This window comes from Aquarana catesbeiana, linkage group LG06 (genome assembly GCF_042186555.1).
Source record: "Aquarana catesbeiana isolate 2022-GZ linkage group LG06, ASM4218655v1, whole genome shotgun sequence".
Classification (NCBI taxonomy): Eukaryota; Metazoa; Chordata; class Amphibia; order Anura; family Ranidae; genus Aquarana; species Aquarana catesbeiana.
Genome location: NC_133329.1, coordinates 144,422,017 through 144,435,250, shown reverse-complemented (window position 1 = coordinate 144,435,250; position 13,234 = coordinate 144,422,017). Strand labels below are relative to the sequence as shown.

At 42.8% G+C, this 13,234-nt stretch overlaps 1 protein-coding gene across 1 annotated transcript in view; it reads left to right on the top strand.

The window, feature by feature from the left end:
• The window catches only part of LMTK2 (lemur tyrosine kinase 2), a 181,808-nt gene that overhangs the window by 147,771 nt on the left and 20,803 nt on the right, over positions 1-13,234 (top strand). Inside the window, exon 12 of the mRNA XM_073591007.1 lies at positions 7,427-7,556. Coding sequence (XP_073447108.1) covers positions 7,427-7,556 — 130 coding nt within the window. The remainder of the gene's footprint in view (positions 1-7,426; positions 7,557-13,234) is intronic.

Sequence of the window (13,234 nt, the reverse complement as noted above, 5' to 3'; positions counted from 1 at the left end):
TCTCCTGCCGTCGATAAGTGATCTCGCTGCGAATCTGCTGTGGAGACCACTTTTATCGTAAAGGAGACCGCCCACTGTTGAAGCAAATACCGGGGTCATGACAGCTATCTGCTGATGTAAATCCGAGGTGGGCGGTCCGGAAGTGGTTAAACTTCTCCAACTTTATCCCTGACCTGTCTGGTGTGTTCCGTGGCCTTCCTGATGCTGTTTGTTCACTAAGGTTCTTTAACAAACCTCTGAGGGCTTCACAGAACAGCTGTATTTATACTGAGATTACGCACAGGTGGACTCTATTTACTATTAATTATTTACTATACTTATTAGGTGACTTCTGAAGGCAATTGGTTTCACTAGATGTTTGTCTTGTTTAGGGGCATCGGAGAAAGGGGGCTGAATACAAATGCACGCCACACTTTTCACATTTATTTGTAAAACATTTTTGAAAACCATTTTCCCTCCACTTCACTCCACTTTTCCCTCCCTTCCAATTATGTGCCACTTCGGGTTGGTCTATCACAAAGAATCCCAATAAAATACTTTTACGCTTTTGGTACAAAAATTTTTTGTAAATAAGGTATGTTTTCTTCAGTGACGGGCACCGATATAGCTGCAATGATGGGTACTGATAAGGCAGCACCAATGAGGTGGCACTGTTGGGCTCTGATAGGTGGCACTAATAGGTGGCACTGGTATGCAGCACTGATGGGTGGCACTGATAGGTGGCACGGATGGGCACTGGTCACTGGTAGGTGACACTGATTACACTGGTGGGTGGTATTGCTGGGCATCACTGATTTTATTAGTTCTTTAATGGTGCCAGTCAGTGCCCATTTTTGGGCACTGATTGGCATATGTTGGGCATAAGTTGGCACATGTGGATGGCCATGGGGGATGTACCTGGCCATCCACATGTTACGGGCTTCACTGGTGGTCCAGTGTGGGCATCCGAGGGGGGGGCTACGCTGATAAACAATCAGCGCAACTCCCCCCGTCAGGAGAGCCACGATCGGCTTTCCTCTACTCTCGTCTGTCAGACGCAAGTGAGGAAAAGCTGATCAATGACTCTTCCTGTTTACATCGTGATCAGCCGTGATTGGACGGAGGCTCTTTACCAAGATCGGTGTAGCGGTGTGTCAGACTAACACACCGCAACACCGATTGTCGCGATGCGCGCCCCCCATGGGCGCGCGACAGCTGTTATCTTGCTGGACGTCATATGACGCCCAGTCAAGATTACTGAACCTCCGCCCGGCCGTCAGTCTGCTATAGGCCGGGCGGGAAGTGGTTAATGAATTGAAAAAAACTAAACAGTAAAGTTAGCCCAATTTTTTTTTTGTATAATGTGAAAGATGTTACGCCAAGAGAATTGTGGTCCTTATTCTAAGCAAAAAAAATGTGATTCTCATTTTGGCAAGAATCGTGCAGCTCTAGTACATATTGGCATTCATGGTTCCTTCAATGAACTGTATCTCCCCAGTGCCGGCAGCACTCATGCATCCCCAGACCATGACACTCCCACCACAATGCTTGACTGTAGGCAAGACACACTTGTCTTTGTACTCCTCACCTGGTTGCCACCACACACGCTTGACACCATCTGTACCAAATAAGTTTATCTTGGTCTCATCAGACAACAGGACATGGTTCCAGTAATTCATGTCCTAAGTCTGCTTGTCTTCAGCAAACTGCGGGCTTTCTTGTGCTTAATTTTTAGAAGAGGATAGCCATGCAGACCAATTTGATGTAGTGTGGTGCGTATGGTCTGAGCACTGACAGGCTGACCCCCACCCCTTCAACCTCTGCAGCAATGCTGGCAGCACTCATACATCTATTTCCCAAAGACAACCTCTGGATATGACGCGAAGCACGTGCACTCAACTTCTTTGGTCGGCCATGGCAAGCCCAGTTCTCGTGTGGGACCTGTCCTGTTAAACCGCTGTATGGTCTTGGCCACCATGCTGCAGCTCCGTTTCAGGGTCTTGGCAATATTCTTATAGCCTAGGCCATCTTTACTTAGAGCAACAATTATTTTTTTCAGATCCTCAGAGTTCTTTGCCGTGAGGTGCCATGTTGAACTTCCAGTGACCAGTATATGAGAGTGAGAGCGATAACACCAAATTTAACATGCCTGCTCCCTATTCACACCTATACTAATGAGTCACCGGGGAGGGAAAATGGCTAATTGGGCCCAATTTGTACATTTTCACTTAGGGGTGTACTCACTTTTGTTGCCAGTGGTTCAGACATTAATGGCTGTGTGTTGAATTATTTTGAGGGGACAGCAAATTTACACTGTTTATACAAGCTGTACACTCACTACTTTACATTGTAGCAAAGTATTATTTTTTCAGAGTTGTCATATGAAAAGATATAATAAAATACTTACAAAAATGTGAGGGGTGTTCTCGCTTTCGTAAGATACTGTGTGTATGTATACACACACACACACACACACACACACACACACACACACACACACACACACACACGTTTAAGTGACTACACTATAGAAATCTACACTTTGCCTTGATATATAAGCCAGTTGACGTTTTAAGATGTGGTGTATTAGACCTTAAAGTGTTACTAAACGCACAACCGTAAAATCAGTCTGTATATGCAGTAAAGAATGCTTGTTATACTCACTCTGGAACCTAAGGGGTTAATCCTGCGCATTGTGTAAAGATCTTTTCTTCTCTGATCCTCTCCTTCTTTCACTGTCCCCAGTCCATCTCCTTATAAGACAGAGCCTTTTGGAGACACTGCACATGCTCAGTTTGGTGTGCATTGCTAGTTTTTTATTTTTTTGCGGGTGCATGTCATCAGCACAGGGCCAATCGGCACTGTCCAGACAGAGGGTCAGGGGTCCTGCAGCCTCATAGGAAGGACAGAGTAGAATGAAAACTCCTACAAGCTTTAACCAGACACTGATCACAAGACTGCTGTAAACTGCTGATGAGAAAAGGTATTTAGCAGTTTATATTTACTAAAATTGCATTTCCATGTTCTGTGTACTATGGGAGACCCCAGATATAGTGAATGCCGGGTCCTGGGTTTAGTAACACTTTAATACAAATGTTTTCCCATGTAGGGAAATTAAACCATTACATCTGTGGTCCTCAGACCCCACTAAAGATTTGGTGATTTGCAAAAGTAGCAAGGGCCCAGGCCTCCTTCAGTCTATAAAGAACCTCCAGGGCCAGACATAGCGGATGAACTGGACATTTTATAGATGGGCAACTCCTATCCTCATATTGATTAGTGGTTCCAAATTAATAACTACTGTAGTAGGGAACAGACACAAGATACGCTCAGCATCTTTCCAAATAACTGTTCTGCTTTATTATGACGCAATTGAAGATTTTTATACACCTGATTACATAGGTTTTACCCTAAAATTACAATTGTACTTTTATGGTAACAAGGGGCGTTACATAGGCAGGCTAATTCTAATCAGGACTCGAAAGAATGCAAACATGTACTGAAAACATTATTAGTGCCATGTGCACAGTGAGGGCAGTGTGCAATACATACAAAATAGAATACAATTATATACAGAACTTACAAATTTCCATTACACGGACATCCTTCTGTATATGGTGGGTTGTGAAGTGTAATGCAAGGTAGATTCATTGGGCGCCAGACACTTCTTGAATGCAAAGAGATTTTATTTCTCTTAACAAAACTTTGGGAGAGATAGTTGGGGCCAGGACACACTTAGGTAGTTGCAATGTTGGCAGACTCAGACTTCAACAGGAGGACAGCCATGCAGGGAAAGGCATCCAGCAAGACGCCACATCTGCATGCGTAGGAATACTGTCTCCTGTGGCAACAGTCTTTCAGCCCCGGAAGACCCCCTTCCTGACCAGAGCACTTTTTGTGATTCGGCACTGCGTCGCTTTAACTGACAATTGCACGGTCGTGCAACGTTGCACCCAAACAAAATTGACTTCCTTTTTTTTTTTTTCCACAAATAGCTTTCTTTTGGTGGTATTTGATCACCTCTGCGTTTTTTATTTTTTGCACTATAAACAAAAAAAGAGCCACAATTTTGAAAAAAACGCATTATTTTTTACTTTTTGCTATAATAAATACCCCCAAAAAATATATAAAAAAGATTTTTTCCTCAGTTTAGGCCGATATGTATTCTTCTTCATATTCTTGGTAAAAAAAAATCACAATAAGCGTATATTGATTGGTTTGCGCAAAAGTTATTGCGTCTACAAAATAGGGGATAGTTTTATGGCATTTTTATTTTTTTTTATTAGTAATGTCGGCGTTCTGCGATTTTTATCGGGACTGCGACATTATGGCGGACACATCGGACACTATTTTGGGACCATTTATGTAAAAATGCACTGATTACTGTGTAAATGACACTGGCAGTAAAGGGGTTAACCTCTAGGGGGCGATGAAGGGGTTAAGTGTGTCCTTGGGAGTGATTCTAAAGGGGGTGGGGTTCAAGTCACCTGACAGCGATCACTGCTCCCGATGACAGGGAGCAGTGATCTCTGTCGTGACACTAGGCAGAACAGGGAAATGCCTTGTTTACATAGGCACTTCCCCGTTCTGAGGCTCCGTGACACGATTGCCGGGAGACCGGCGGACATCGAGTCCCGCGGGCACGGTCACGTTGTACACTGCAGGTGCGAGCCTGCTATCCTCGCCTCTTTAGTACACCCATTTGCCCACCGCTGCCGTTGTGCCAACGTATATTAGTGTGCAGTGGTTAACAGTTTCTAACACCAAGTGTAACAGTTCCTTCACTTCCACTAAAATCACTTCTTCTAGTTCTTCAGCCCATTGAGCTCCCAGTCTCTCTCACTAGACTAGATGATTCACTGCCACTGAATCCCTTGAGCTCCTCCAATCTTCACTGTAGTATTTTCCTCAAGCGTCACCCTTGCTTCCCTGCTGGGTCCCTAGCTTGGCACTCAGATACTTCTCAAGCTTCACCCCACTGGCCTGCTCGGTCCCTGGCTTGACACACAAGGCTGCTCTGCAAGTGTCGCCTCCACTGGCTGGATCCCTAGCTTGATGCCCGCTAAAGTTTCCCGCTTTTTCCTCCGTCCCAGTGGGTGAGAATTCTGCTCCGATACTTGCTTCAGCTACTCACTGTGGTCCCTGGTAACAAGGTGGTTGGTCCCTTAGTGGCAACAGCTTCCCCTCTACCCCTGACCGCAACAGGTTCTCCAGCCAGCAGAACCGTCACTTTTAGTTGGACTGCAAGCCGCAATTCCAACCCTGCGCTGCTCTCTCGCTTCTAGATAGGCCCTCAGACAGCCTAGCAGCCAGATGTGCCCGAGATAGGTCCAAACTCCGGCCTAACAGCCCAGGCAATACAACACACGTCCACCCAGACAGCCATCCAGGTGGCACAGAACACAGATCACCTGACTCCACCCAAATATATAGGTTCTCCCAGCCGGCCAAGGGATTTAAGAAAACCCCTGTGCATTGGCTGAGACACCCCATATACCCATAATCTGACTTCGCAATGCCCTTGTCTTATCTAATGCCACCAAGTGCCCGGCCACCTAGTGGCAAGAGAGAGAAGTGCAGAAATTAGACTTGGCGTGAAATCAATTGATCCTCAACAATTAGCCAGGGTGGCAGGTAAATTTAGAAGCAACCCTGCCTATACACCAGGGTGCTACACAAAGTTGATTCTTTTTTTGTTCTTCTGTTGATCTAGCACCTGTAAACTGTGTACCCTACTCATCCATGTTAGTTGCTGCTGAAAATGGAATGGAAATCTCTACAAAAGACTTACCAGGTTGAAGAAAGATTGCCAGAAATTGTCCACATTAGAGACACTACAGGACTGCCTGTAGTTAAAGTGATTGTAAACCCTCACCTTGCAAAACAACCCATTCAGTTTACAATAGAAATGAAAGGTGAAACATTTGTATATAGATAAAAAAAGCGCCCTGCTCCCACCCACATAGCGCCGGTAATGCGCCGCTAAAACGAGCAGTGCTTTACCGCTAACGTGGGGCAGAGAGGGGTCTAAATCATGCCATGAAAACTTCAAACCATTATCTGTGATTTTTCTTTTTCTAGTGTAATGTTCATCATGTTTCGCAATTTAAAAAAAACAAGACACAATTCTGCAGAGCATAATTCTAATGTCAATAAACTTGTCTCCATATGTCCACACTAGCACACGATCGTTCCATTTGCTAAATGTTTAAGACACAGTTGATCTCAGTATTAAGCAGACTCTTCAGATATGCCCTATGTATAGATTGTAAACTTTACATGACTCCAATTAGTGCCTCCCATTGTAAGTTCGTAAAGATACACCTATGGGTTTTAAACAGGGATTCTAAAGTTCCAGCAGCCAAGAGGGTAAGTCTGACAGCTGAAAAACTAGAGTTTGCAGAATAAATCTGTACATACTGTTGAGTGTTTTTTTTTTAGTCTGTGGGCTATACAGCATAGATTGATAAATTCCCTTGTGGGTCAAAAGTAGTCTGAGAGCCACCGGCGGCAGCTTTCACAATACCCGCCCAGTAGCTGCATCCGATTGGATGCAGCCCCTGCATGGCTGACCGTTTTCTGCCCGGCTACGTCAATTTTTGTCATTTCTGTTTGCTGCCTCGTTCCTCTGTCTGCATGAGTCACTTCTAACAAATTTTCCTGACACACAGAAAAAAGATGACAGGGTGCTTTAGCACACTGCCTGTGAATGAAAGCCTCAGCCCTGTTCCTGTGAAGGGGGTGAGTGTCCCTTTCCTCCAATCAGCTCTCTTCACTGAGCTCTGCAGAGTGTAATTTCTCCCTGCTTTCTAAAAGCTCAGACAAGCTGTATAAATTCTGCACTTTGGCCGGCTGTAGAAAAGAGGACAGCAGATAAAACATGTGCAAGTTGTGTCAGAGAATTTGTTTCATCTGTCAATCACCTGAGGCCAGTCACTTCATTGGGTATTTGTAGGGGTTTACAAGCACTTTAAGTCAACAATGGCATCATTCAAGTTTCTTACAGGAAAAACATCTTTTAGGTACAATTAAATATTCTTTTTTTTTTTTTTAAATATTATGTTGAGTTTTCAAAAAGTACAATTATTTGTGCATCTGGCAAATATATGTAGAGACGTTTTTCACTTGTATACCACAAGTAAAGACTGACCTGTATAGCCACTGTAACGAAAGCTCTTTTGGATTAAATCAATTACCACATTTATCTTATGTTGTCACTATTTATACACTGGTGCATATATCACCGTATATTTGTTCTACTTTTGCAATCTATAGTTGCCTTTCTCTAGTTCGCTGATTGTAGTGCAGGTTTCATAGCTGCAAAAACACCTAGACTGGTTTTGGCATTCAGATACATTGGCAACTGCAAGGGGTTTATTGTACATTAAAGTATAATAAGGCAGCTTTATTCTTAGGGTGTCAAGGTTATTTTTGTTTTGCTTTGTAGGAAACGCCAACCAAAGATCTGGGATCTCGAGCTGTGGACTCTAGTAGTCCAGTGTCCAACCACAGTCAAACTTCCCCATCTGCTGCAGGATCACGGTTCACAAACTCTGAGAGCTCGACTGATGAAGAGGGTATGTGATATTTTATGGTGCTGCAATAACTTGTTTGACTCGTATTAATTAATTTACTGACCAGGCAGAAGATTGGCTTCTTCTTGTGCTGAGAACTTTTGTAAAAAGTAAAAAATATGACATATTAGGCTCGCAGTATAGAGGCAGTGGATACAATTTTGGCATTCCACATTATATTTTGGATAAAATCGTCATATACTTCAGTGTGTGTGTGTGTGTGTGTGTTTTTTGGGGCTTTTTGTTTAGATTTTTCCTAAAAAGATAACTCAAAAAGAGAAGACTAATTGAAATGAAAAATAGAAATTTGTGGGGGGAAAGAAGGAGATTAAATGGCCAATTCCTAGTTGATGGAAATCATTGTATCAATGACTCATTGCTTCTTCTTTTTTTTTTTTTTTTTTTTTTTTTTTTTTTGTTAAAGTGGTTGTAAACCCTTTACAACCACTTTAAACTACAGGCCAGCCTATAATTAGGCTGGCCTGTAGCTGCCCTGGATATCTCCTAAACCTGCACGGTTTAGGAGATATCCCTGTACTTGCATGTGCCGACGTCATGCAGCACATGCGCACTTAAGCCAACTGAAACATTGGCATGTACGTGCTGTTGCTTCAATTGTACTGTGCCGTTCGTGGCGGCTCCCGCACGCATGCGCGGGAGCGACGCCATCGCGGCTCCGGCCAATCACAGCGCTGGAGCCGTAATACCCGGAAGCAAGCCCCAGGCGACATGTCGGCGGCCTGAGGGGGAGAGGAGGACGGCTGCGGGGGCTTCGTTCTCGGGTAAGTAATTCATAATGAGCTAGTATGCTATGCTGAATTGGGCAAGTCTTTTTATTACCTAGATAATGGCGTGAAAACGCCTAAATCTCCCTCTGCTGTCTGGAAATCAGTAAATATAAGCTATTCAAAATCAGGATTTCATATTTGCCTGTCTAAAAACCTTACCATTTCTCATTTGCAATCTATTTATTGGGGGAAATTGCAGTAAGCAGCCTACGGTCTAAAGAAACTTCCTAATTCTAAAGCATATCACAGGAGCCCAGCAGCTAAAGTATTAGAACTTGTACTACTTTTTTTTTTTTTTTTTTTTTTTTTTTTTTTTTTTTTTTTTTCCTTAGGAATTGGTCAGAAGTACTGTCTGCCTAAGACCTTTATTCACCTATTCAATATGCATACACATTCCAGAGCAGCCAGGTGGATATTTCAGCTTGCCTTTAAAATGAGATCACAGGTCTTGATCCAGTTTGCCACCTGTGTCCTTTAACCACTGCCTCCCCCCGTCCCCCCCAAGGACGTCATATGACTTTGACTTTGAGTGGAGATATCTGAATGATGCCTGCAGGCATCATTCTGATTTTTTTTTTTTTTTTTTTTTTCACAGGCGATTCCATGCAAAGTAAAAGCCATCATAATGGCTCTTTAGCCTCTGATGTTACTCCCGGCTCACCAGTGCAATTTGGCTAGCCAAAAAATGAAGTTTACCATAGAGCTGACAGCGGAACCGATGGTCCCCGGCCATCTCTGACCCTCGGAGGCCGGAAGGCCCGGAAGTGACGTCATGATGACACTTCCGGCACCTGTAGATGTAAACGCTGACATTTTTTTTGCTGGGAAACCTGAGATCGATCCTTTTTTTTTTTTTCTCAGACTTTTCAGGATAGAGGAGAGATCTTGGGACTTATAGACCCCAAATCTCTCCATAAAGAGCCATGCCCTATTCCTATTACAAAGGATGTTTGCATTTTTTAACCACTTGAGCCCCGGACCATTATGCTGCCTAAGGACCAGAGGTCTTTTTCCAATTTGGCACTGCGTCGCTTTAACTGCTAATTGCGCGGTTATGCAATGCTGTACCCAAACGAAATTTGCGTCCTTTTCTTCCCACAAATAGAGCTTTCTTTTGATGGTATTTGATCACTTCTGCAGTTTTTATTTTTTGCGCTATAAACGGAAAAAGACCGAAAATTTTGAAAAAAAATGATATTTTCTACTTTTTGTTATAAAAAAAATCCAATAAACTCAATTTTAGTCATACATTTAGGCCAAAATGTATTCGGCCACATGTCTTTGGTAAAAAAAATGTCAATAAGCGTATATTTATTGGTTTGCGCAAAAGTTATAGCGTCTACAAACTAGGGTACATTTTCTGGAATTTACACAGCTTTTAGTTTATGACTGCCTATGTCATTTCTTGAGGTGCTAAAATGGCAGGGCAGTACAAAACCCCCCCAAATGACCCCATTTTGGAAAGTAGACACCCCAAGGAAATTGCTGATAGGCATGTTGAACCCATTGAATATTTATTTTTTTTGTCCCAAGTGATTGAATAATGACAAAAAAAAAAAAAAAAAAAAATATTTACAAAAAGTTGTCACTAAATGATATATTGCTCACACAGGCCATGGGCCTATGTGGAATTGCACCCCAAAATATATTCAGCTACTTCTCCTGAGTACGGGGATACCACATGTGTGGGACTTTTTGGGAGCCTAGCCGCGTATGGGACCCCGAAAACCAATCACCGCCTTCAGGATTTCTAAGGGTGTAACTTTTTGATTTCACTCTTCACTGCCTATCACAGTTTCGGAGGCCATGGAATGCCCAGGTGGCACAACCCCCCCCCAAATGACCCCATTTTGGAAAGTAGACACCCCAAGCTATTTGCTGAGAGGCATATTGAGTCCATGGAATATTTTATATTTTGACACAAGTTGCGGGAAAGTGACACTTTTTTTTTTTTTTTTTTTTTTTTGCACAAAGTTGTCACTAAATGATATATTGCTCACACAGGCCATGGGCCTATGTGGAATTGCACCCCAAAATACATTTAGCTGCTTCTCCTGAGTATGGGGATACCACATGTGTGGGACTTTTTGGGAGCCTAGCCGCGTACGGGGCCCCGAAAACCAATCACCGCCTTCAGCGTTTTTAAGGGCGTGAATTTTTGATTTTACTCTTCACTGCCTATCACAGTTTCGGAGGCCATGGAATGCCCAGGTGGCACAAACCCCCCCCAAATGACCCCATTTTGGAAAGTAGACACCCCAAGCTATTTGCTGAGAGGCATGGTGAGTATTTTGCAGCTCTCATTTGTTTTTGAAAATGAAGAAAGACAAGAAAAAACTTTTTTTTTTTTTCTTTTTTCAAATTTCAAAACTTTGTGACAAAAAGTGAGGTCTGCAAAATACTCACTATACCTCTCAGCAAATAGCTTGGGGTGTCTACTTTCCAAAATGGGGTCATTTGGGGGGGTTTTGTGCCACCTGGGCATTCCATGGCCTCCGAAACTGTGATAGGCAGTGAAGAGTGAAATCAAAAATTCACGCCCCTTAGAAAGCCTGAAGGCGGTGCTTGGTTTTCGGGGTCCCGTACACGGCTAGGCTCCCAAAAAGTCTCACACATATGGTATCCCCGTACTCAGGAGAAGCAGCAGAATGTATTTTGGGGTGTAATTTCACATATTCCCATGGCATGTTTGAGCAATATATCATTTAGTGACAACTTTGTGCAAAAAAAAAAAAAAAAAAAAAAAAATTTGTCTCTTTCCCGCAACTTGTGTCGCAATATAAAATATTCCATGGACTCGACATGCCTCTCAGCAAATAGCTTGGGGTGTCTACTTTCCAAAATGGGGTCATTTGGGGGGGTTTTGAACTGTCCTGGCATTTTATGCACAACATTTAGAAGCTTATGTCACACATCACCCACTCTTCTAACCACTTGAAGACAAAGCCCTTTCTGACACTTATTTTTTACATGAAAAAGTTTTTTTTTTTTTGCAAGAAAATTACTTTGAACCCCCAAACATTATATATTTTTTTAAAGCAAATGCCCTACAGATTAAAATGGTGGGTGTTTCATTTTTTTTTTTCACACAGTATTTGCGCAGCGATTTTTCAAACGCATTTTTTGGGGAAAAAACACACTTTTTTAAATTTTAATGCACTAAAACACACTATATTGCCCAAATGTTTGATGAAATAAAAAAGATGATCTTAGACCGAGTACATGGATACCAAACATGACATGCTTTACAATTGCGCACAAACGTGCAGTGGCAACAAAATAAATACATTTTTAAAAGCCTTTAAAAGCCTTTACAGGTTACCACTTTAGATCTACAGAGGAGGTCTACTGCAAAAATTACTGCCCTCGATCTGACCTTCGCGGCGATACCTCACATGCATGGTGCAATTGCTGTTTACGTTTGACGACAGACCGCCGCTTGCGTTCGCCTTAGCGCAAGAGCAGGGGGCGACAGGGGTGCTTTTTTTTTTTTTTTTTTTTTTCTTTATTATTTTTTTGCTTTTTTATCTTATTTTTAAACTGTTCCTTTCATTTTTTTTTTTTTTAAATCATTTTTATTGTTATCTCGGGGAATGTAAATATCCCCTATGATAGCAATAGGTAGTGACAGGTACTCTTTTTTGAAAAAATTGGGGTCTATTAGACCCTAGATCTCTCCTCTGCCCTCAAAGCATCTGACCACACCAAGATCGGTGTGATAAAATGCTTCCCCAATTTCCCAATGGCGCTATTTACATCCGGCGAAATCTAAGTCATAAAATGCTCGTAGCTTCCGGTTTCTTAGGCCATAGAGATGTTTGGAGCCACTCTTGTCTCTGATCAGCTCTATGGTCAGCTGGCTGAATCACCGGCTGCATTCTCAGGTTCCCTGTTGAGACAGGAGAGCCAGAGAAAAACACGGAAGACGGTGGGGGGGGGGGGGGGGCATTCCCTCCCACGGGTTGTAAAGGCAGTCTAGAGGCTAATTAGCCGCTAGGATTGCTTTTACATGAAAGCCGACCGCTGGCTGAAAAGAATGATACCAAGATGATACCTAAACCTGCAGGCATCATTCTGGTATAACCACTCAAAGTTGTGAATGGCGTACCTGAAGACAAAAAAATGGTTAACAATAAAGCACAGTAAACAATAAAGTATAAATAATTACATACCTGAAAAACAAACATGATAAAACATAATAACAATAACAATAACAATAACAATAAAACACTGCAGAATAGAATACAGTAAAAAAAGAGCAGAACAATAGAGAGAGAGAATAGAGAGAGAGAACAATAAAACGACAACTATTTTTTTTTATTTTATATATATTTTTTTTTTTTTTACACTTTTTTTGTAACTAACTTTTATAACTGTAACCGGTTCCAGGTTCGGGTCTCTCAAAATGCGATGGCATCTTGGGAGACCCTGTGAAAGTGTGCCTAGTCTGTGCAATGCTGTACCCTACGCTAATACTCAACTAATGAATGGTAGCGTTCAAAACATTCACCAATGCAAAGACCAGGATTGTCAGGACAGAAGGGACAATAATAGCGGGTGTCACGCCTATATCCGCGTTTGCTGCAGACACAACATCTTTTTGGGGGGGGTTCGTTGGGTAGGGGTACTCGGGAGCACATAAAAATGCCTCTCATGCAGCCGACTGCATTTCGTTGGGGGATGTGAATGGGGGAAGTACGGGCGCTGCAGAAGTGGTGGGTTCCCAATTAGGATTGGCGAATGCAGCAGGAAGGGCACTATGGGCACGACGGGCCTGTGTTTGTCTTTTTGGTGGCAGCGGGACACTACTTGTGCTTGTCACCTCACCAGCTTGAACTGCACTTATGGGACTCGCCACGTCACCAAGTGTTACTGCAGTGCTGGTTTGACTAC